Source organism: Aythya ferina (genome assembly GCF_964211825.1).
Source record: "Aythya ferina genome assembly, chromosome: 2".
NCBI lineage: Eukaryota > Metazoa > Chordata > Aves > Anseriformes > Anatidae > Aythya > Aythya ferina.
In genome coordinates this window covers 137,584,909-137,611,550 of record NC_140297.1, presented here as the reverse complement: position 1 = coordinate 137,611,550, position 26,642 = coordinate 137,584,909, and the positions used below count along the sequence as shown (strand labels likewise).

The window sequence follows — 26,642 nt, the reverse complement described above, 5'->3', positions numbered from 1 at the left end:
TCAGTGACAATGCTAGGTCCATCAACCAGATCTTCCTCCACATTGGTACCATGTGTTGGAACCTCTGAATCTACACTGAACAGATCATCCAACCCACATGTTTTTAGACATGCAGTTTTCCATTAGACTTGCGTGGAAAACATGTAAATTTTTTAGCACTGCATTCATCTCCTGGACTGCAGACTCACTAGGACATGAAACTGTCTTGGTAGTCCTCCTTCTCTTGTACAAGGTGTAGCACACTGTCTGCACCTAACAAATATAAGCGTATTACTACACTTATTTGACTACTCCTGTAATGAACAGATGTTTTTACACTAATCCTTGACACCTGGCACTAGCATTTCTGGCACCTACTTATTCATAATGAAAAGTACAATATAGTTTCTTTCCTTCTTCCTCCTCAATACTGTGTGGTGTTTTTTTTTTTTTTTACTTCATGCCTCAGGCCAGTACTACATCTGCCAAACCCAGGACTACCCTTTAGATACTCTTGTGTATTAGAATGCAAGAAGGATCCAATGCAATTTTAGAAGATAACTTTTTCAATGTGGATAAGAAAAAAGAAGTTTTCACAATCATTCTCTAAACCCTGCGTGTATTTGTAAATTATTACTGAAATAAAATCCCATAGTAATTCTTCTAACTGCTGTGTGGGAGTAGAGACAAAGGAATGGGTAGGAAGAAAAAAATATTACAGTGTATCCGCTTATACTGGTATCATCAAAAGGACTACAAAACTGTGTGCTTAGATAAATTTGCTAGCCCACAGAACAAGCAACCTAAATGTTACATTTTAATTTCTAGTGTCACAATTTAGTAGGTTGCAGTTGAGGAAGCAGAGTAGCTAAAACCCATGCTTAGATTACTGTACAGAGCAAAGGCCTGACAAGGGGTTTTGGGAAGCATTCAGCTCTTCCAGGCTCCAATTGACTCTGGTGAAGAAGGCACTGCAGGAACCTAGACCATAACCAGGTGCCTAGCAGCAGGTCGACTTAGTCCATTTTAAGAAGGTCCTGCTCTCACTAGACACTGGCAGTGAAGGCAATTAAGGCTAACATTGTTCCTTCAGGAAGGTGATCGTTTCCCTGTACTCAGCTCTGGTGAGACCACACCTCGAGTACTGTGCTCAGTTTTAGGTCCCTCAGTACAAGAAGGACATCAGGGCCTTGGAACATGTCCAGAGAAGGGCTACAAAGCTAGTGAGGGGTCTGGAGCACAAGTCCTGTGAGGAGTGGCTGAGGGAACTGGGGGTGTTCAGTCTGGAGAAGACAAGGCTCGGGGCAGACCTTATTGCTCTCTATAGATACCTGAAAGGAAGGTGTGGGGAGCTGGGGGTCAGCCTCTTCTCACAGCTCTAGAGGGAATGGCCCCAGGGGAGGTTCAGGTTGGAAATGAGGAGACATTTCTGCTCAGAAAGAGCAGCCAGGCACTGGAACGGGTTGCCCAGGGAGGTGGTGGAGTCACCGTCCATGGGGGTGCTCAAAGAGAGGTTGGACCTGGTGCTCAGGGACATGGTTCAGTGGGTGACATTGGTGGTAGGGGGGTGGTTGGAGCAGATGATCTTGGAGGTCTTGTATAACCCTAATGATTCTATGATTCTAAGACCCTCTCAAAGATCTGTAGTGATGGCTGACCAGGCCCTTTTCCCTATTCTCAGCTCCCTGTTTATAGATGCGGTCTAGTCGTTTTGGTAACGTCTGAACATTACAAAGATCACATTGCACTGGTGAATGTGAACTGCTGCCTTCCAGCAAAACTGTCAGAAGAATCTTTTTTTAAAAAATGTAAGCCACTTTGAATCTTTCGTCCACATACACACATTCACTTGTTCCACTGATATTTCAAACACAATCTAAAGTGGTACAATGTTTTTTTGACCACTGCCCCTTAACAACATCAGTCACGTCCATACAAATTACCTGTAAGATGTATTTGTTGCATACATAGATAAGGAGATTTCTAGAAGAAATGCCTACTTAAATGCTTACTGCTCATTCAGAATCCAAAGAAAAACTACTGCCAAGTTCTCCCCAGAAGAATTAAATGCTTTTAGTTAGCTTTTGGGTTTTAAATGGGCAATTCAAGTTTTAGAAGATTTGGCAATCTCTATACACCACAAAATTTAGCATGCACTTTAGACTTACAATTTTGTAGGCCTTCCAGCAGATTGAACAAAGAAAACATCTGAAAAATTGTGAGGTTACAAAGAAAAGTCTTCCTCCATATCAGTTTCACATTAATTTACCTGTTTTAACCATGACAAGACCTCTGTTTAAGAACAAGTGATGGCAGTATTGCCACTCCTGGAAGCCACGCCATAAAAACTATCCCCCAAATAATAGTACAAAGTCCTGTTACTAATAAAACACGCACACAAACATATATAGGGTACTATTTCTTTCAGCAAATACTGACCCAAAGTTTTCAAAGAAAATATAACATTTCCTAACAATGGCAATGTTTCTTCTTCACCCTTTCTCTGGTTTCTTTTTCACTGTTTCTCTTTCATCTCCTTTCCCCCAGTACGCTATCATGAAGTAATGGGCTGGCACTCAGAAAAACCCAATCTCCATAACCATCTCTTGAATTCTGAGGGTAGCTGTGACAAGCATCAACTTACAGTCGCACAAGACAGCCTCACAGAAGTGAACTCACAAACCCTTCAACGTTTTGGAACGAACAGCAAAACAATCCACATGGAGAAAATGTGATAATGGAGCCATAACGTGATGGCACCAGGCTCTGAAAACATCTCTGCTCCAAACTCCATTGTATGCATGGTTTAGTCTGAGCATAGGGATATCTGGAAGCCACATCAAAGGGCTGATGGATAGACATTTTGTTAACATGTGTAGAACTGATGCCAGGCCATAAAACAACATTGTACTGAGTATTACACATCTTTAGAGAAGCGTTTTTTTTTCCTATTTCTTTTTTTCTTCTTTTTTTCTTTTTGGGATGAGGGGAGTGGGGAAGAGGTCTACAAATGATTTCTTTCCTTATGTGCATGAATGCCTAACAGACTCAGAAGCCTGGACATTTTTCATGTTCTCTTGTTCCCTGGAGTTTTGCCCAGTATCATAAATTCCAAGACAGGGCTGATTTTTGAAATAGGGAAAGGAAGAAGAATGAAAAAGTAAATATGCTGCTATTTCTTTTGTAGAACAGATTCTGTTCCACCAATCACAAACTGATAGAAAAATTCACAATCCATTACCTTAGCATCTCTCTTTCTCAGGTCACTCTTAGGACTTCTACTTTCAAAGTGCTGTCCAAATTTGGCACAGAACTACATCACATTTTTTCATGGTCTTTTATGCCCATGGTGTTCAAAATAGAGTCACTTTTCAAGCGGTACTTTTTGTAGATATGGCACTCCATAAAAACAGGAGGCAAGAAAGCAGTGCAGAATTCCTGGAACAGCTATTCAGGATTCTAAAAAAGCCACTCACAAGCCCCCCTTTTTGTGCTCTACGGTATTTATGCTAGATCACAGAATAATGAGCACCGATTAAAGGTATGTACTTTGTAGGGCGCTTAGGAAACAGTTTTCCCATCACTTAGTAACTGTAAGATAAGTAAAACAGCACTGCACACCAAGAAATACGCAGTACGGAAAGATACTGAAAGTCAGGATTATAGATGAATTATATCTTTATCCACTTTGATACCTTTGCAGTTAATGAAATATTTTGTGGTTCAGTGTTTGGCACATTAGGTACATTGAAGCCAGACTAACAAGAAACAGCCACTATTTATATCATTTCCCCAGAGATGGGAATGGTTGCTTCTGCACTTTAAGACCAATCGTGTTACATCTGTACTAAACGGAAAAGACAAACATGTTTTACTGCCAGCTCTGCCTGAATTTCAAATGAAAACCACACTAGTTAACTTGTGAATTTCTCAGTCAGCCAGTCTCCAGTGTCAGCTTACACAGTTTATACAAAACATCTCACCAGTACACAAGGCAGTACAAAAGGATGCTAGCAGCATTGTCCCAGGTTCAAAAATGTGCTTCAAAAACTCCTTTCCCAAAACAAAAGTCAGGAACAGGCTGCAAATGGATCTCCTCTGCAATAGCCTGGAACTGAGGAGGCTCTGCTACCATATTTTTTCATTTCACAAACTCTTTGGCTCAACTCTCAGGAGTCGTACAGGCTGAAATATGTTAAGTCCCACAACCCACAGGTTTTCCACTCTTGTTGCTGTCCTAAGCACCGTGAGAATGTGATTCCAAGCTCAGGAAGGTTGCCAGGGCATCAAGTCATAGCATGCTTGTTCTCACTGTTTCGAACTACTTGTATGTAGAAAAGCTTGATCTTGAATTCATTATCTTGTGGGCACAGGCTCACCTCCTTTGGGCATTTAAAGGGATTCAGGCTTCAGTGGGCACTAAACAAGCACCTCAGGAGTGACAGTGAGGACGTTGGATGTCTCTGCTCAGAACACGAAGTCATGCCCACTGTGACTTTATGGGTGCTGTCTGGGGAAAGCAGTGCTTCCTTGACATAGAAAGGATAATACAAGGAGAAATAGAACAGAGACACTGATGAGATGGGGGACTTTACTGGCAGCGTGATAAAGTGCACTTACTTTTACTCTTCAGATTTTTTATACACCCCTTAAAAACTTGGTAGTGCAAAGTTGCAGCTTATGGTAGGTTTCAAAGTACATTTATCTTAGTTGGAGCAACTGATGCTGAAGCACTTGTTTACTGCTACTGGCTGGCCACATTGGAACGGAGAAATTGATGCTGAAGCATTTGTTTACTGCTGCTGGCTGGCCAAACAGAAAGGATATATATCAGAGGAGAAACTTGAAGTACCTCTGGGTTAACTGTTCAGCCAACTCTTACTGGGAGCAGAGTTTCCTCAAAAAGCAACAGGACACCTGCACTCAAGTCATGTCAATTGGTTTTGAAGGTGCACACGTTCCTGAGAGCTTGATGCTTCCACAAAGCAGTAATTAGATTTCTTTTATTGCTTTAAGTTATTCAGAACTGTAGATGCATTAAAGTTAAGCACAGGAGCCTAAATAGAGGTCTGCAAGTTCAGCAATTCCACCAGCTGTCATGATAACAAACGTTTCTTGCAGTTGCAAAAAAAAAGCACGTATTACAAAAGTTCAAGAACACTGAGTCTAAAATACAGTAAATTTGTAGGAAAATATGTCAAAAGTATTTCAACTTTATTTTCTGTTTTCAATAACATTTAGACCTCTCCCTCTTCCCTCCACTGTCAAATACAATATGTAAAAAAAAAAAAAAAAAAAAAAAAACCAAAACAAACACAAAAAACAAATGGAAAAAAGACTTAAAAAGGAGACACCAAACTGGTCATGCTGCAAGAGCAGTCAAATAATAACAACAATCAACTCCACTTGCAACAGATCGAATTTGCAGACAATTATGGTTTCGGTTCTTGGTGATTACGTTTAATAAACATGCAAAAATCTCACAGGAGGCATTAATGAATTATTTATAACCCAGGCAGTATATTAACTTCCAGTCAATACACAGACAAGTACAAACGTTCCTAACGTGCAGTTACATTGAGAACCGTGTCACTTCTCACCAGACTCCATCTGCATTTCATGGCGACCCTCGTTTTCCATTATATTTCAGGGTTTTTTACTTATAATTAGCTGTGATATCTGTGATAGTGTTTCACAGACTGCAGCCTAATTTGCAACTCTCTGACTTCAGACCTTTGTAATAGCTATTCCACCCGCTGCTAATTTCTCACCCCGAGTTCAGAGATCCAGATTAGCTTTTGTTTCAGTTTAAACCTTAAATTGAAATTTTGGCCCACGGAAACAGCACCTTTCTCTTCTGCTGGACTTGTAACGCATTTCCAAACACTCTGGTATAAAGGACATTGTAAGAGTTTTGGGTCTGCAGTGTATTTTATTGTCCAAATAGTTAGATGGTTCCAATTTTTAATGGAATAACAAAGTGGAATTAGCGTGCTGAAGCACCTATTAAGGTTCCGAGAGGAACTGAGTACTATAAAAAACTAAACATTCACTTGTTTTATTTTTCTGTTTCTTGGTTACTTTTTCAAAGTGTGTACGCTACCACTCCCATTAACATCAGCAGGGGGCTTGTAAATAAGCCTTTACCCAGTGTTTCAAAAACCTGAGCTTCTCAGAGTAAGAAGTGAAGCGGTCACCATCCATTTCAGTACTTAAAGAAGCACAGTCAGATAGCAAAGGGAAAATAAAATGCATGCAAGCATCTTTAAGCATACTTGAAGGTTACATTTGGACATTTTATAATCTGAGTTGAAATGCCGTAATTTTGAAATCCACCAAATTCAGGGAAGATAGCATGTTAGCTGATCAGAAGCATTACTAAAAACTTCAGATGACATATCATTAAATTAGCTGTTCCCTTCTTTAAAAGTTAGGGCACCATCTTTAACTCAGTCCACGTGTTTCATAAAGCTAAACCAATCAACCACAAATGATTACTACTTTTTTTTTCCTTGCCCAGTGATCAAGCTGCTGAAATTGTGCATTTGTGCTAACACCAAGGATTTTGAGACCTCACAAGCCACAGCCACAGGATTTCTATTTCGGAACAGGTAAAACCCTTGTAAGAACTACGGCTGGTTTAAAGGACGGAGATATTCATTCTGATTTTCCATTGAAGCTAGAAAACTAAAATGGTTACAAAAAAAAAAAAAAAAAAAAAAAGAATTATGGCTCAGTAGATATACTTTAGCAACAATTCCTAGTGCTGCTGTGAGTGAGGCTGCATCAGCATTTTCTTGATATACCACACTGCCAGAAAATTCATTCTGTCTTGTAAGCTGACATAGAAGACCGCATATTAGAACAAGTCCTCCAGCACAACAAATTTAGTCTGCATGATTTTTGGCCACAAAATTGGAAGAAAAGAGAAAGCAAGAAGAAAGTCTTAAAATGGAAACAAGCAATTTAGGATCAACCAGTGTTCAAACAGAATTTGTAGCTACTTTTTAGTGTTGATGGCTTATTGCTCCAACCTGACATGCATACAATTCCAGCTAAATGCAGCAATGGCCTGCATAAGAAAAAAAAATATAAAAAGAAAAAAAAAAGTTAAACTGACATTCTGTATTCACTTTTACAGTTGAAGAAAAACTCGGGCAAACAATTTTATTTCCAGACAGCAGAATCTGGCTTATTTGGCTGATAAAGAAACTGTTTGTAGATTATAAACAGAACAACATGCAAACTCAGAGCAAAAATTCTTATGGTAACCATAACTTTCTTTTAGTTATTAAGAATAATAACTGTATTGTTACAGTGCTAGGATTTCACTTCTGCTTCCATACATGCTCTGTGGCATCTGTGCAGATGGCACTAGTTAATGCGAGCTTTAAGCTACGGAAACAATGTAGGAGGTTAAATTGTGTACAATTTCATTGAGTTTCCTGTTCTTCGAATACAATAATTCTTACAAGTCTTGTAAAATAGTACATCAGTACATCCCAGTACATCAGGACCGAGCCTGATTGTTGCAAACCTGCTACCTGGCAAAGAATGAAATGCTGAGATATCTGAAATGAGGAAGAATAAGTGACTAAGAGGTGCTCATTTCTTAAAAAGTGATGTTCTCTGGGTTTGTTTCATATTTTTTAAGAGCAAAATAAGTTTCTTCTCATATATTCTCACTCACCTGCTCTGGGTACTTGTTTCCAACTATCTCTGCCACAGTGTTGAAAGAAGGAGCGTCTGGGTAGGTCCTGGCCCCCATCTTCAGGTACACAACAATCTTAGTGCCCCGCAAAGCCATCCGTGACATCATTTCAGCATCTTCCACAGAGATACAAGCAGTGGGAATCCGGGGTACACCAGACTGATAATTCTGCCACCCGGTATGTGGGCTACAGAGAAGAAAAATAAAAATATAGTGTTAACAGCTTAGCTTGTAACTTATTATCATCAATGTAGAATTTTTAAAAAGCATACTGCCAGCCCCAAGCATACCTTCAAAAGGAATACAGTTATTATGTGGAAATAAATCTTTTGATAGAATACCTGAATTGTTTTTAATACTAATTGGTATATCTGACTGTCACCAATCTGTATGCCTGGGAAATTACTCTGTGTCAGCACTATTTAGATCAACATTATGCTTTGACACTACAATAGTCAGTCCTCTGATAGCACACTTCCTTCACTGCTTCATCAGGAAGAAAAAACAAAAAGTCAGTAAATGAGCAAAAGTAAGTGTAAGTGCATTTTTTTCCTATGACAAGTAATGAAATTAAAGTTCACTACTTCATTTATTTCAATTATCAGACTAGCTATCTAAAACACACCTATTTTGAAGAGCGCCAATATGACAGACTTCAGAAAAAAAAAGACGAGACCACAAACAAAACATATGCTTCCTCATTCTCTACACACTTGAGACTCCAACCACTAACTGTTGATGAAATAAATGAAATTAAAAAGAAAAATCAGTAAACTTTAAACAAATTACACATAAATGAAGAAAAACATGCATTGCTAGACAAAAAGGCCTCAGTCTCTTAAGCATAGGAATAGCTGTGTCTTGTGGAGATGAAATTTTAAAAGAAATCAAAAAGAAAAAACCAACAACTTAACACACAAGTTCCTTAATAAGTTCCTCCAAGTTTTTTTGTTTGTTTTTGTTTTGTTTTTCACATTTAGCCATTATTTATCTATTTCTTATTTTCTGGTGCCTGGGTTGAGATTTTTAGAGCAGATTTGCAGAAAAACTGTATGCAGGAAAAAAGAAAGAAATCAGGATGTAGACGTATGCCCAAATTCCTGATATTAAACCATTCCTGTCCTTCTCTTCCCTCTCATAAATTGGGACCACCACTCCTTGCTTCAGAGCCTGTGATGAGGACAGACTCCGGGAACACCTGAGAACCAAGTTTCCAATATACATAAAATACCCGGTCATGTCAAGGCTTCCTCAGTACCCTTATGAATACTCCATTTATCTCAGTTACTAAATAATGACCATCAGTGAAATGTCTGTGGAATTAAGTTTCCAAAAGTAATTTCTATATTTCTTTTACCTACCTCTACCTACATGTTACCTACAAAGGAAGGCTAGTCGAAGCTCTCAAGCCAGATTACAGACATTCTTCACATTAGCTTTTACCATATATTAATTATATGTTATCCATATATTAATTATATGTTATCCGTATATTAATTACAGCATGACTGAGGCTGGCAGGGACCTCTGGAGGCCATCTGGTCCCACCACCTGCTCAAGCAGGGACACCCAAAGCTGTTTGCCCAATACATGAAAATCTTCACCTATGAACCTACTTACAGCAGCAGACACATAATTTAACAGAATTAGACACATTTTTTAAAAAAGACATAGAAACATATTTTTACATATTTAAACAAACAAAATCAAAAAATCTGTGTTTTTTACATCTTCTAATCTAGAAAAAATACTTAATATCATAAGATATTAAGATATTAAGGAGGAGTTGTGCGGAGAGATGCACTTTCTAGGGATAATTGATTTGATAAAATGGGAGAGATTACTCAGTTCTAGTTGTTTAGAAGAATAAATCCTTATCTCAACAATATTAAAACATACTGTAATGAGTAACACAACCAGCAGATCAGATATACAAAAGCATTTATTTGAAAAGAAAATACTAAAAATCATGTACTGAGCTTCCATGGGAGCTGCCCCAGAACGTGGACAGATCTCTTTATTAGGTGGCAACAGCTTAAGAAGTTTTTGCTCCTTGCTGTTTATGTCTGAACCTCATAGGATGGCTGGAACCTCATCAGCTGTGCAGATGGGGTGACCAGAAGCTCACCTTTAAAATAACCAGGCTTCCCCAGCCTCCAGACAAACATCAAGGTTGGAAAAATCTCTTGTGCCATATAATCCTTCCTGAGCTGGATGCACTCACAGGGATTTACAAGTTCAGATCTTACATACCTTTTTCTTTCCCTTTGCCCCTGTAACAGTCCCCAGCCCTGGTGTTTAAACTACAACGATTTGTTGCATATGTTTAATATTTCTTTGAGTGTTTGGGGATATACATAGAATATAAACCATCAGACTTTCAAAAAAAAAATAAATAAAACAACACACTGGAAAAAACAACAACAACAACAACAAAAAACACAAAACCCACAATGTGACAATTTTATGTATTAATGTTCAGAAAAACCCTACATTTCAACAACTGCGCAGAAACAAGCACTTTCCACTCATTTTAAATGAACCCATTCACCTGTGTCTTCTGGCAAGATAATGGCTCAGTACTAACATGTTGTGGAACTGCTGAACTGCAGTAATTCAAGTTTTATCACCACCTGTATTGATTTCGTTTCTCCCGTTATTTCCCAGATGCTCAACAAAAGAACCCCCTAAAACTGTTGCTCCGATGTAAGGAGCAATTCCATTTCTTTCAGATGCTCGGTCCCAGTGCTCCACAGCAACTGTGAATAAAGCTTCTGCCAACTTCTGGAGATGCACGCATGCTAACATAACTCAAATGAATGGACTTTTGCAGGTAGAGCGTTTACTGTAGCTAGCACAAAAATTAAACCTTGAAGACAGCTGGTAGTCTCGTCTTTTTTATGCTCAAACCAGTCCTCTGCCAAGATTGCTATGGTAAACCCAAGTACCCAAATTATGAGATTTTGCCACAGGCAGGTAGAGCCAGCAATGTTCAGGTGATACCAGGACATGAATGAATGAGCATCCAAGTGACTGTTACAAAAAGGAAAATAGACTCAGCATTACCACTGAAGTATCACAGGACTGTATATTCTTGCCAGAAGACCAATTCATATACTCTGATACTAGGAAACATCCATGGCAGGGACTGAGCATCTTGGGATATACCTCATTAAAGCCTACACGCATGCAAAACACACCATGTGTCCAGTATATCTACATATTAAATTGCTTAATAAAGTGTCAAAGAGTATACTAAGTAAATTACACCCTTTTTATGCAGAGATAACCAAAAACTTAACAGCTACTGACCATATGATCATTACTGACCAAGACTTGAGCAAGAACTAGCCAAGCAAACTAGAGAAGAAATGAGACCCTGTGTGTAAAAAGATGAAGAGGGACAGAAGCAGTCCTGCATCTGGCTCAGAACAGAGCAAAGAGCAAGTGATTTGGGAGAGAGAATTTGGGTAGCAGTGGACAAGGAAGATTTCTTTCACTGTGTCTAAACAAACATGACTGTGGATATTCTTTCTGAAGAAAAAGGATTGTACAAAAAATAATAATAATCAGACTTGCACTTTCCATTCCTTGCCCCATTAAAAAAGAAAAGAAAGGAAAGCACCAGCTTGAAAGGGGTGTCACAAAGCAAACTTGACTCAGGATCATTGTTGGTCTTTGCAGTGTTTGTACCTGTGGGCAGGCACCATGCACCTTCAGTGTCTCCTACACACCTGGGGGTGATGCCGGCCTTTGGTGTTTCAAAAGTACACTGTCGTGATGCTGTCATCCTAAACTCATTTTGGAAAACATTAAGCATTAAACATTAATATTATATCATGTAATATTTAACATACCCATACTCTAATCTCATAGTTCGGTGTTCAGTAGTGGAGAGGAAGTTGGGCTTTTATGTCCCTTTTTATTTTATTTTACTTTTTAACAAAAGCACCTGTTCTTCAGATTTTAGATCTACTGGATTACCTCATCTCCGTGTTTAAACTGTTTAAAGAAATTGAACACATTGAGCACGACTTGTTCTTTATAAACCTATTCATGGTAATAAAAAGTCATCATCATTCGGTCTTGACATTCCTATTCAACAGCTATCAAGATTCAGATAAATAAAGCTGTTGGGTTTTGCTTCTGATAAACACTTGGATTTCACATCTTGGAAGGTATTTAAGAGAAGTATCACAGTACAAATAACAACAGCAGAGGAGAGGCTCCCACAAATAAAATATTCTCTCTGCTCAAGGTGCATGTCAAGTAAGCAGCACGAAACAGATGCGGTTTGCATCTTGCAGGAAAGTGCAAAGGAGGGATAAGAACAGTCAAGAGGCTGCTAGCTAATTAGCTTCTCTTACAAGTAAAATAATCAAATGTGCAGACACTAAAAGCTGTTGATGAAAGGATGTGCTGCTGGTGTCAGGTCAGTTCTAACTACTTTTTTACTGTGGTGGCTGACCTCGCGTGGTTCATTATTTTGTTCCTTGCCTGCGAACCCTTATCTCTGAGATAAGCTAAAATGCCTAAGGACAAATAAACTGAAGAACCAGTGCTTCGAGCTAAACTGGATGCTCTGATAGAAAACACACCTCGAGCTGAAGCCTCGGGTGAAGACAACTTTTTCTCCTAAAGGGAAAAGCAAGCACGGTGTTACAAGAACTCTAACATGACTCTAAAACAAAGAAACAAAAACCTTTGAATACAAAAGCTTACAAAGAGCTATTTCAGCCGTCACGTGCATATAGACACGCACCTCCCAGTGCACAATTCTTCACACTAACCCTGTACAGAAACTTAGGGCTGGAAAATACAAAATCTAGGTTGTCTGAATAGCTTGGTTTACACCCTAACATTGAGCATACATTCCACTGAGTTGTGAAATTCCAGTCACATACAGGACCATGGATTTTCTTCAGGTCCCATGCCATATCCACTACACCAAGCACATGTAAACTCAACATTTGTATTAGGTCAGCTATTTCATTATTCATCAAAGTCACAAAATGCTTTCTTAAATAGCCCTATGACTGCATTAATCCCTAGCTTACCCATAGCAAGATCACAGCCTTAACTGATGGTGATAGGACTGTGTCCTCCTCCTTTGGCTCCCCCTGACAAACAAAGCTTTACATTTTAAAGGAACAATGGAACACCCTGTAGCATAAAAGATGGGAAACCGTACACCTCGATCTCATGCTTAGCTATGGAGAGCAGCTAATTGTGACTGCCTCACTGCAGTATCTTTATCAAAAGCAGCATGGCAAAAGCTGAACTCCACTCCAGCATTTTCCAGCATCATGAAGCACGCAGCAGCAGAGGCCTTACAAAACAAAGCATGTCCTTGTGCACACTCAGACTGTGTACATTCTTCCAAGAGCCTCACCATTATCTGGACAGAGAGGCCAAAATGTCCTAAACTGTAACAAAATTAGTCAAAGTGCCAAAAGTATTATTAATCTTCTGAGATGAATTAGGTTTTCAAAAATAAAATCAAGACTATTCCCCATTTACAGCCACTTGGCAAAATATGAAAGAAATAACCGAGTTTAATTTTGTGTTTCTGTCATCATTTGTCCCAAATATTCTCTTGCTTTGTTTGCTTTTTATATTGGCTTTGTAGGATTTCATTTGTTGGTTTACTGCAAGCTGAAATAATAGCAAGGCTGTTAAATTGAAAACAAAATATGAATACACAAAGGAAAATCGGAGAAACTAAGAAGAAAAATATAATTTTGTACAACTATGGAAGATAACATAGCTGTCTGCTACCAGGGATAAAACATTTGGAGTCTAGTTATACAAACTCTTCCAGATTACTTGCACCCACCTTTAATTGGTGTAGCATCTGCAGAAGTGTAGCAGAGTGTACAAGAGACTGCAGAGACCATTGGCCTTACCAAGAAACCCCCCCTTGAAAGAGACAACAGCGTCGCTCCGTTACCATATGGACTCCATTTAAATCAACATTTGGAAAACTGCATCTAATCAGTACTAGGCATTCATTAAAATTAAGCTTTACCAAATAAGCATAATAGCTTTGACATAATTATACGTGCGCTAGGCTGCAGGATGCAACTAACACATATATGTTTGTGTTTCATTATAATATTCAGTACACATACACCATGGGAATTCTCCTAAAACCACAAAAGTTTTTAAAAAATAGCACGGATTAGATACGGTTTGTCAAACAAGAAGCAGAAAGCAACTGTTAATGGTAAAATGATCAAATGAAGCAAATCCAATGAATTCCATCCCGGGACTGCAAGACTGAAAGAGGAACAGCCTGCACGAGCCTTTCCAAACTTCAGTATAAAGTGGAAGCTTTTAGCAGCTGCTCCTCAACCGAAAAAGATGCTTTCTTAAAGGCATTAGGCTGACTCTCCAGCAGCTGACGGTACCTTGAGGGAACACAGAAGTCACACACCTGTTTGGCCTCCTCGTGCTCAACACGAGCGACCGACCTCCTTCCTCCCATGTCCACATCCCTGCCTCATGGGACCGCAGCTGCCTGCCGCACGCTACCCCAGGTATGTGAGAGGAGGGCTCCTGGAAGGAACGCCAGTGACAATCCTAATCGCCAGCAGCTGCAAAACTTCTGGATTCACACAGTTTCTTTTTATTTTTTTCTTCTTCAACTCCTGGCTCCTCAGCCTTGAGCAGAATCCATATTTATATCTTCGGTGACCCCGCAACAACCGGCGTCTAGTGAGCACACAGGACAGACTGAAAAATCTCACTGCTAACAGATGTATTTTATACGTACAGGAAGGATGTAAATAAATCCATACACACATACAAAATATGTTTCTTTATTTGGGAAGCAGAGAATCAAAGAGGCTCCACGGGGCTAGCAATATATAAGCAAACTATAGTCAGCCAGATGTCTAGACGTCTTATCTGGCCTTCATACCTTCTCCACTTAATGACGTTCATTATTACTGGTAATGAACGCTCACAATAAAATTATTGTGCACAAACAGGTGTGAGGCAGCATCCCAGCTTTATGGGAAGGGCCAAGTACCGTTTTAGTGCATCCAAGACTCTGCTTCGTTGCAGTGCGGAACAGGGAAGGTGAAGGCTTCCCACACTCGGGAACGCACATTGAAGTGACACTGGAAACTTGAACTTCCTCTGGCACAGGCTGCAGAGTGTTAGGGGATGGTAAGGGGAGGCTCCTCACCCTTCCAAAACCATGGCCATGGTAAAGGGTGGCACACAGCCAACAGCTTCTAGTGACCTGAAGGGAGAGGAGGATACTGGGCCTACCCATGATAAAACTTCCTTTTAATCAGGTAATTGCAGAAGAAGATAGAGGAGAGTCAAGGGAGACTTTCAAAACCAAAGATAAGCTTTTCTTCCTCCCTTTCTTCTCTACACCTCACATCCTTTAAGGCAGTACACTCTTCAAGCAACGTCCTCCATAAGACAACTGAAAACCAAGCTTATCTCAAACAGAAATATATTTAGGAACTGCTTTTCTCTGCTAATAGGTTGGTGCTGCAACACAAACAAAGTCACATGGAGATGTGATTTTACAGATTGAAAAATAAGGCTTTAAGGGTCAGCAGGAATACAGGGGCAGTCTAGGAAAACCCCACAAGACAGGAACGTGAATGACAGAGGGGGAAAAAGCCCCTGAAGAGTGCAGAAGAAAGAACTGTATCTTAGCACCAAAGGCAAACATTTAGAGGGATAAAAGGGGAGAGCTTTTAACTGTAAAAAGTAGACAGTAGAAGAACTTTAGTATTATCTCCATAGATAGTACAGAAGTAAACCCCAGGAGTGAAATACAAGAGAGAAAATAGAGAAATCTAGTGATCTTTTTTGTTGTTTATGGGGTTTTCACTGAAAATCAGTGGCAACATTTCCATGAAATTCAATAGCAGGGGAAAAAAAAAAAAAAAAAAAAACACAACACAACAGGCTTTAAAATCTGACTGCTTGAAGGGATATGAAAAGAAAGAGCAAAGGACCTGACTGGATGTGCAGTCTCAAGCAGTGAGCAAACCGAAAGCCACCACAAGACACTCATTGAGCCCCTTTATTTTCTGAAGAAAACAGAAACTCTGAAACATCTTCACTACACAAATGCTCTTCTTACTCCCACAGATTTCATTTCTGTAGAATAGTGAACTCCTTTTTGATGTTCCATTTAGCAAGAAATAAAACCCAATACGTTCTGTGTTCGAGTGGAAAACAAAAATGAGGGCGAGAGAACAAAAAGTGTTTTTGTGAAAATAGTACAGAGGGGATACCACTTACTTTCTCCTTAAGGAAGAGGTTTGAGTAGTTCCACATGAAAGCAACTATCTTTACATTTGCCTATGCAGTTCATACATTATACAGTGACATTCGTGAAACACAAAATGAAATGTAAATGTTTGAGTGTTCAGGTTACTTTAACCAGTAGTGTACACTGATTTGACAAATAAAGGAGTTTTCAAAACTCAGGCTAAGTCTGCCTGTCACTGCATAGTTATAATCTGAATTTGTCAGTCTCAAGCTCGAAAATCCACTGTAAGCAGAAATGTCCCTTTCAGCAACAGAATATTTTTAAAGCTTATTACAACACTACAATAACTCCTCAAAATTAGTCCTAATACTGAGCAGCATGGCAAAATGTCATGCCAAGCATGAGCACTCTTTCCCCAGCTGTGTTTTTTGACTGTGGCAGATTCTCCCAAAAGCTTCATCATCTAAATCAGACGAAATACAAAATCCCCCAGTAGGTCCACATTACCCCCGAACAGCTTCTCTTCATGCAATTAGTGCTATTCCTGGTAAATGAAGAGCGTTAGGCTGAAAGAACTCTTTCCAATGCAAAGCATAGAAGGGAGAATGATTGAATCAGTTCTGGGATCTTCCCATACTGCTGGTCCCTCTGGGATTGTGCAGGAGAAAACCCAGCACATGGCAGCTGCTACCAGGAAATAAATGCAGGGGTTTCCCAAGAAAATGGTTATGTCTTAAGAACTCAAGTCTTTTTCTTTCCTCAAAAAGAAAAGAGAAGCAGCTGTCAAACAGCAACATTTCCCCTCTTGCTGTTTTGTTTTAAATATCAAGTTTATTGTGCTCTTCAATATATTCTACTTATTCATGCTATTTTGCTTATTATTTGAGGATTTGTTCTCTATTTAATCCTGGATATATGATGATTCCTTCATCATCTGCTAAAGGGGAGAGAAAAGATTATTCTCCACTCTGCTTTTCTATTTTATGGATCTCTTTATAACCTAATTAAGAGTGCCTATCAGGGTCTCTGCTGGAAGAGGGACTGCCTGAAACAACACAATTTTCTTTCCGTTTCATTAGCTCATCCAGGTTGCTAAAGGAAATTGTTTTGGATGAAAGGTAGCAGGCTGGAGGCTTTGGTCAGAAGGTCCAACAACAATCATGACTTTGACGGTCAATAAGTAAATTTAAATGCACACTTTTGGGCCCTAATAAAGAGACATGAGTGCACCAACAGTTGTGTCAGAAGAATGGTGGAGAAGGTCCACAAAAGTCCACAAAGGGCCACAAAGATGATACGAGGCCCAGAGCACCCACATATACATTAAAGCTCAGGCTATGAAAAGGCTGAAGCCCACCTTGTGTAGCGCTGCAGAACAATAACCCAACGACAAGTGGGAATTTTCTTCCTGGTGTTGAAATGTCAAATAGGAATAACTTTTAGCTCCTACAGAACATTACGCAGGAAAATTATGTTAGTGATTGCTCATGGCTACTGTTAACACTGAGACCACATACATTACTTTATAAATAGAAAATCTGTTAAAAACCATATGTATTCAGAGAGAAGGGTAGCATACAATTTTAGAGGCAGAACTGGTTTTTTACAACCTTGTACATAGACTTTGAATTCAGTTTCAGCTGTCAAGCAAAAAGTTGTTTCTGTAAAATACTCTGTACTATACTTACATGTAAGCATAGTGGAGTTAGTAAATAATACACTGGAAATGGTATTTTTATCAAACCTAGCTTGTCTATAAGCAAACACTGAATGCTACAGAACAACTCTGAATATATGCAGTTCATAACTATTCATCACGTAGTTTAAAGCAGTTGTTCTCGAAGTGCAGCCCAAAGACAAGCTAAAGCTTGCAAAGCCTTTGTACCCGGCCCCACAAGTGGGTTTTTAATACTCATCTGCATGAACATAAAGGTTCACTGACTTGCAGGTGAATCTTATGATGATCCCATACACTGATTAATAACAGCATTAACAAAACTCCTGGTTTAACAGCACGGTGCTCGATCCATGCCTCAACCGCTGAGCTGTTTACCTGCAATGAGCAGCTGATGGCATGGTGACATGACCGTGCACATCACACAGTGCCACGTCTTGCTGCCTCAAAACCAGAGCTCTGAACCTACTGAGTGGCCTGGTAGCAAAGATCCTGATAAAACATTTTCTTTCTTGGGAATTCCTGTTTTGACAACACTGAAACATTTTTGGGAGATGGACACATCTGGCAGCATCCTTCTGAAACCCCGATGGCCAGGCTGGGTTGCAAACCTTGCCAGCTCCCGAGCTCTGCTCCCTGCTAACTCCTGTCAAGTCTTTCTGAAAAACCTGGGTGGAGGTGGAAAACAGAATATCTGTGGTTAGAATTTCGCAGCCAAAAACAAACTTGCACTAAAACCCCCTTCAAGTCCCACAGATACTTTCGCTAATATCCCCCAGTTTCCAAAACACATCAAACTGATCTGAGGGCTTTGAAATACCATCACGTTTTCTTTACTCAACTAGATTTACTTAACAGCAACAGCATCCTCTTTCTATTATCTTCAGCTTAGACAGATATACAGCCAAGACCATCACTTGTTGAGCTGACACATTTCAAATTGTTCTTTTTTATTATTATTATTTTCTTTTATGAAGACCAATTTTATGTATGACCAATTACACTCGCTGTTTCAATTTAGACACCTTGTGGAGAAGGCCCTCAGAGGAACGAATGCCATTTTCCTTTCCTTTCTCTGGGAAGTTTGAAGGGCGAGCATTACCTCAATGTCTTTGATGCTTCACGATGGTGCTCTCCAATTCCTTGTCACCTTTTCTGTCACCTTTTCTCTAACTCCTAAGTCTAACAGTAAGTAACTTCAAAATATCTGAGGAATAAAAGGTACTGCTCTAAATGGGAAAGGGTTAAAAGAACCCACCGCTGAGCGTTACTGAGAAGTACCATACGAAGATTTACCATGATAGAAGCCTAATTTTAGGTTCTGAAAAACATTTGTTTCTAAAATCATAAATTGCAGCTGCACTTATTATCCCAAGTAGCTCTGCTAAGTTTTCTCATGGGTACGCCCATTCACATCACATTTCTGGCAACACTCGAATATTAGAATTCTCTCAGACACTGCAGCATACAACTCCTGTTTTCCTCAATTTTCAGCATTATAAACTAAATAGAGCAAGAGAGAGAAAACACAAACAGTTTCGTGGAGTTACATACAGCCTTAGATGACCTCTCAGATGAACCCAGCACAGCAGCATACTGGATTCCAGGTGCTGGCTGCATTTGGGCAGCGCTGAATCCCTGCTCAAGGGAATCCCTGGTCCCCTCAAACTCTTTTTGGCTCTCCCAGCAGTAACTGCAGCCTTCTCAGAGCTTGAAACTGGGAGCCCTGGAAGTTGTTTCCTTCTTTAGAGACTGCTGGAGGAGATACTGAGAGAGAGAGAGAGAGAAAAGACCCTCGTCAAAGGACCACAGTCTACTCCGTGAAAAGGAGCAAGCAATACACAGGTTATAGAACAACTATTAAAGCTTTCCTTACATCCCTGTAAGCTCACTTTTTCCAAACCTCAGACTTCTGACTCAATCACCTTCAAATCCCAGCACCCAATTTCTAATCTTCATGTTCTCCTTGATAATAAAGAGCTGTTACCTAGGAAAAGCCTTGTACTTTTATGAAATTCAGGCTCCTTCACACTGTTTCCAGAGGCTTCAAGTCTCTCATGGCGAGTTGTTACTGAATTGAACTCAATATCCAAATGATTTGAGCTACCAATTGCTTGTAAGTATTTACCTTTGAAAATAAGGTATTCAAAATAATGACCTGTATTCTCTGCTGTTTGCCTCCTGCCAGACTCTTCCAACACACCTCTGCTAAGACAACCCGGAATCTCAACCCAGCAGAGTTTACCAATCACACACTCCATATTTTATTACTTAATAAAGCCCCATGGTTATATAGTGCATTAATTAGCAGAAGTAGCCACCCGCTGTTACGGCATGATAGGATTGTCACTGGTTTTGGCGCAGGCAAATTCCAGCAGAATTTATTATTGACTACCTAATCACCATTTAGAAAAGTCAACTTTTAATGATGTCTTTCTTCAGCAAACAACATACAATGTTACACGACGTTGACGTTCCAAAAATATTACCTCTGCTCGAAAACAGGGAAACAGAGAAATAGCAGTGAGCTTCTCAGGATCCCCGGGGAATGCAAGGGCAGAATCCCTGGTAGAAATTAATTCATGTGATTATTCTCCCCCATCTGACAAATTTATTTTGTTGTCCCGTGCACAAACGTCTAGAATCAAATGGTGCAATGGTTTCAAGATTTCTTATTGAGGTGTATTTTGACTCCACAGCCACCAGCTTGTTAATGTGATGACATCCAAAGAGAAATAGTAAACTGAAAATTTTGTGAATTCTTTCTATTTCTTATTCTTAGACCAAATAATCTCTTTTGGGGATCACAGTAGACAAAAAAACAGGAATTGTAGTCCAAGCTCAATCCTTCTTAATAGTGAATAGAAACGTATTGAAGACAACACTGCTGTGTCACAGAATATTTGCAATATTCACGTTAGACAGCCAATGCAGAAATACTGCTGAGAGTGACTAGGAAAACAAGGTATTGGTGAAAGAGTTTAGCAGAAGTCCCAGACCCTATTCACCTACCTAGCCGATGACATATGGGAGTGATCTATAAATATCAAACCAAAGGTCAGGTTTAAAAAGGAAAGTTGGAAGAGAGCAAAGTTACAGCTTCAGGTTTGCACCGGCCTCCTAAATATAGAAACAGGATGAGAGAAAGTATAAGGAGCCTGAAGGAGAAGACAAGAGGCAAGTAATCAAAGCTGGCATCACTGGCAGAGCAGAGACAGGAGTTGGCACCGCTCATTTAATAAACCAGATGGAGAAGGATCTTCACCATTTAGCCATACCCTGCAGGAAGATCAAAGAATTAGTATTTGATGCAACAAGATGGACACGATGAGGGAGGCTCAGGTGACTGATTGGATTTGAAGGCAAAAACAAAGCTGGAGAAAAAGATTAGAGTAATTGAAATGGTTACACTTAGGAGACACAAGACATTACTTCTATAGGGAAGAGCCCAGTATTACTGTTGGCTATCAGCAATGGGATATATTTAGAAAAGAACTCTAAACAATAACCATGGAATAATTGGCTCCAACTTCCTAGAAACAAAAGTCAAAATTTCTGTGCCAGAAATATGTTTTCGCCATGCAAACAGGTCTAGCTGATCATACCCAAATGCCTGACACGCATCACACTACAGCTAGCACAGCGGGGTGAGACCATCCTATGTGAAGACAGCATTTAATGAAATAACACAGAAATATCCTACCATATGGGCAAGCCACAAGCACGGCTCTGAGAAGTGGAAGCAGCAGCAAAACCAGAGGCCCCCTGCCCCTGAAAAACAATGCAAGCATTCTTCCAGAAAGAAATCATAATCTGTTGGAGCAAACAATGCATGTTTGCTCACGTGTTGGAGCAAACAAGGCAAAACAAAATGAGGAATTAGCACTTCCAAATCCCCTGCATGCCTGGCGCGTGAAGCAGAGAGACTGTGGAAATGAAGAGTTGACTAGCGCATTAAGTGTATTCAACAACTGGGACCTCTGCCTGTTTGCTTGTTTGTTTTACAGGACATAAGCAAAAGGTTACACATCAAAATAAAAGATTTTGTTGCATGCATCAAACAGATTTTGAAAGACAAATCTAGCTGCAGTCCCCCACAAACCTGCATTCACTTTCGGACATCAGTAGTAAACCATGAAAAGAATACTTCAGATGTTCTAGAGCAGACACAACATGCTCCATAAATAAAACATTAATGCGTACCTAATGAAACTGTTCTGTAATTTGTAGATATTTTTTAATAATATCATTAGATCAAATAGATTTTGAAAAAGGACCTTGAGTAGTTTCAGAAGTAGAAGCAATGCTCAGTGGAAAGTACAAACTGGAAAACCAATTACAAGACATGAAAATAACAAAACTAGATATGCAGGCAAATCTATAAACTAGGCATCCATCCAAAAAAAAAAATAGACAAAAATCAAAAAGTGAATTGCAGTATAGCTCGAAATTAGTGGATGTAATCCCAGAACACATCAAGAAGCAGCGCAGCACAGCCCTTCCCATGACCTTCTTTATTTTTTTGTTGAAAAAGTGAGAGTATTGGGCTAGGGTTCCTCAAATACCAATTATGTACCATTCTGACACAACCACCCTGGTACTGTTTAATCTATTCCAGTCGTCCACAGCCATGTGCTCACAAGCTCTGGAGATAACCACTCCAGATAAAGTCCTCAGTGCTATACTTCCACTGAAAAATCACAGAGAATTATAGTGAAATGAAATGACAGCCCGCACGCTTCTCACATCTTATCAGCAGCTAAGTAATAAATATACCCCTTGTGAAAATAATTTGTTGGCACTGTATTACTCAGATCCCTTTGGGGAATCCTTACCTGCAGTTGTGACAGGTTTTCTTTTTATCCTCTATATTTACTGTCTCCACATATTGGTGAGAGATTTGTCAGTTTAATCAAGAAAATTGAATAATGCGGGAACATTAAAACAGGACCCACAACTGACAGAGCAAGATGTTATGATCGTGGTCGGTGGTTCTGAACTTGCTAACAGGGTTTTCATGCACACAGATACTCATACAGATGCAGAAGGGGCCAACAGAGCTGAAGGAAGCCAGAGCTGATTAGGGTTAAGGTAACAGGGAATCACAGAAAAGTGCAAGAAATCCCGGTGCCTAGCCCACAGCAAGCACAACTATTACTCCTTAAGGTTCACTACAAGAAACCCAGGACTTGGCAGTTTTGCAAGGTCGACATCTTTATATACGTGAACCAGTAATGCAAAGGCAAAGTAAAACTGTTCCTTTTTATCTTACTGACTGGAGAATATTTGGAAATCTATCAGTGGGTATTGAGAGTACCCAAACAGGCCCAGAGTTAACATTTGTTACTCATGACATGGGTGGCCATCTAGACATCAACAAAACCTATGAGTTAGGAGAGTGGCTGGGCCAGAAGAGAAGAAAAAAAAATAATCTTACATTAATAAAGGTAACAAATTTGATATTACATTGATATTGATATTGATATTGATATTGAAAAAATTGACATTAGGTTTGATAAAGGTTTGCTTTGGGAAGCAAGGAAATACGGATTTCAAAAGGACCATTATTCTCAAAGCATCTTTATGGATAACAAAGCCTATCAACACTGATTTTAGCAGTCTTTTACCTGTTTCTGCTGAAGTTACAGGACACTGCTTATATTACTGGACACTAGGTGGATTAAACTCTTCCCTGTTAGAAGTATATGTTCCTGAAGAGCAGTTGCCAAAACTTGGTGGAGGTAGAGAAAGCCCTCGTTAGTCTCACTGACATTTTACTGACTTTGTAAGAAAACAAATATGCCTACTGAGGAAAAAAAAAAAAAAAAAAAAGAAAAAAAATAAACAAAAAACACAAAGTTGCTCTGTTCCAAGAAAAACGAACTTGTGACTTACAAACCATCATCTACAGACTTCTCACCATTGTGAAGTTTCCTGAAATTTGATTCCTTAATCACTGCTCAAACAGCATGAAACCACCATACAATCCACAATACAATCACCTCCTAAAGCACAGGCTCCTAAAGCACAGGCTCCTTTTCTCCTAAGGACATCTAAGTTATCTGGCTGACAGCTAGGGTTTGCCCAAAAGAGAGCACAAAGCCTGCACTGCAGAATGCGGTCTGGCATGTTGGCCTTCAGGGAACATAGGAAGCAAAGTAAAAATTAATGAATTGTCAGTCAACAACACACAGAGATGTCCTGGAGGGAAAGCCCCTAAGTGAAGGGCAAGGAAATAAATCCCACAGCACACCACCAATTCAGCCCTCTGAGGGAAACAAGGCTACGTGCACAGTGCTAGGAACAGAACTAGAATCTTTCACAACTTCACCAGAGACTTACAAAACATGTTATGTTCTTACTCCCCCTTGCTACACCACAAACCAGGGTTTTATCCTCGTTTCTTCATCCCTCGGTAGAACAGAAGACAACATTGCTGTATCCTGTTACCATAGGATATTGCCCTAGGACGGTCTCTAATTGCAACGTTTCCTATGAAGAGCCTTTGCTGCTATCCTAATCCATACGTGAGACGTGTTCCCAGAAAATCGGTGGCACTTCCTGATTTCTTTTTCATTCATGCTGCAGAACAACTCTTGCTGGGTGCAGCTGTGGCCAGCCTCCCGCTGCCTTTACGCCCTGTGCATTCCTCAAGCCCGTGCAAAGCAGACAGAGGATGCTGCCTGCTCACAAGGAGACTATTTTTAAAATAGTTCTGCAGTGTCAAAAGCAAGGAAGGAACAAAGCTACCTAAAAAACCACAGTAATAGTAACAAGAGGTACTCTGCCTCTGCAAGGTGGTGGTGAGCAAAGAAAGTTTCTTGAGTAAAATAAATGAAGGCTTCGTATCCACAAGTAATATATGCAAAGTCTTTACTTTCAGTCCTTCCAATTCTTGCTGGATTTTACATACACATCAGCATCAAGGAGACACACTTGGCTGCCACGCAGTGAATATCCTTAAGTTCCTTTTCCTGGCGCACAGAAAGGCTCAGCTCTCACATCAGTGCACCTAACATGGCCCAGCTGCTAACACATGCTCAGTCTGAGTTGTTGCACCTAAAATAATAAACTTTAATTCTTTAATTGCATTTTTATTAAAAAAAAAAAAAGAAATTTATTATTTTTTTTGTTTTAATTATATAATCAAATAAAAATTGGTTGTAGAATAAAGATTTGTGTTTTGGAAGACGTCAATATGATGAGCACTCAAAAGAGCAAAAAATGCAGGTAACCAATAAAATATTTTCCCTACTCCCAAAAGAACAAAACACAAGATTATTTCATTAACCAAAAAACAGGGAAGCAGGTTTACAGATGAATTAAAATATATCCCACTCCAACAGACCTGAGAGCCCAAAGCTAGCTTAATTAGAAGCAAAGTGAAATTGAGAGGTCTGAGCAGAGCTGCAGAAAATTAATCAAATGTGCTAACAAGCCAAAAGGTGGAGTAACTGCAAATTCCTGAACTGACACAGCTTGAGGAGAGGGCACCAAATTTCAGGAGCACCCAAGGTACTGACAGCAAACACACATGAAGCCTGCATGCCTGGGCAGGGATGTTACATTTGGGTTTTATCCACCACACATCCTGCAGCATCTGCCTGGTCCCTGAACGTGGCCGGAGATGCCACCAAGGCCACACGGTTTCAGCAGCCCAGAAGATCATGTAGTCACCAGGACGCTAGAAGTAGATCAGAAAATGGGGTGGATAAGTGCTGGGGGGACAAAGGGAAGTGAAACAAAAGCTTACAAGAACTGATTATACAAAAATCCTACTTCATTTTGTATATATAAAGCAACTTCATTATTTTCCTTTCAATGGGTGCCAGAGGCAATGAAAATTTTTAGTTAAACTCAAATGCCCCAAAAGCTAAATTTTTCAGTTGAACAGCCATCTGGATGACCAGTCACACTCTACAACAGATGGTGTTACTGAAGAAAAAGTGATGGCAAACCTAACTCCTATTTTGGGCCACCACAGACTTGCCTGTTTGCAGTGATTGCTTTGTTAAACACCAGAAATGAAAAAAAAAAAAGTTAGTAAATGGGCAGTAGTTAGCCAGAGTTCCTGAAATTATTTCATGATGCAGATTTGTCTTTAGAATTTACACAGAGGTTAAGATTTTTGGCTGAAAATCCAAATGGTGATCCAGGCCACTTAATGGGCAACAGGAGCAGCTTTCTAGGGCAAAGTGAGTTGTCTCATCTGCTTTGCCTCCAGGCGATGACACGTGGAAGAGAACAGGGGACTGCTCAGCTACAGTACCCCTGCACAGAGCTGGAGAGATGCTGAGGGACTCTCCTACAGCTCATGAGCAGGCTGGACTCGGGTCACGCCAACTCTCATATTACCAGAAAACTGCTACCATGTGGGTCTAGTGCTGCTCAGGAGGGCTTACGAGTTGAAATTCAATCCCAAATAGACACAGCAGCGCTCAGCCTTCGTGGTGAGGAAGAGAGCAGGACAGGTCACAGGAGGAAAGGTTCCTAAGATGACAGCAAAATTTAAGTGGACTTGCGTACATGGTGGAAGGAGGGGCAGGACAGAAGGAGAAGGAGCCCCCAGGGCTCACGGCACAACCAGAAGCAACAGCAGTTCAAAGAAAATACACCAGTTTTAAAGGCCAGATGCACCTCCTTGCTAAAACAAAAACAAACAAACAAACAAACAAAAAAGCTAAGAGAAACTACTGTGCCATTCCAGAAGCCCTTATTTTCCTTAGACCTGGAGCTTCAATGAAAGGAGGAAGCTCTCCTTAGCAGGCAAGCTTCGCATCTGGACCCAAAGGCAGCAGACCAAGCGTTTGGAAGAGGTGACGTGGTAAGGAATCACTGTGCCAGCACGTGAGAGCCAAGAAATGACACACACACTCACTGACAGAGAGATTGAGAAGGGAAAGAATTGTTTACGAAGAATAAAAGAAAAAGCAGGAGAGGGAAAGAAAATACAAGGTGCATTTTTGAGGGTACAACGTATATACACAAATGGTGTATGTTGCAATATAGGGCAAAAGAAAATAAACCAAGTA

The 26,642-nt window shown here is 39.9% G+C and overlaps 1 protein-coding gene across 2 annotated transcripts in view; it reads right to left on the bottom strand.

The window, feature by feature from the left end:
• CPQ (carboxypeptidase Q) overlaps positions 1-26,642 on the bottom strand; it is a 155,083-nt gene that overhangs the window by 94,043 nt on the left and 34,398 nt on the right. For both annotated transcript variants that reach the window (XM_084507514.1, XM_084507515.1), the window contains exon 4: positions 7,670-7,877. In XM_084507514.1, the coding sequence (XP_084363640.1) occupies positions 7,670-7,877 (208 nt within the window). The remainder of the gene's footprint in view (positions 1-7,669; positions 7,878-26,642) is intronic.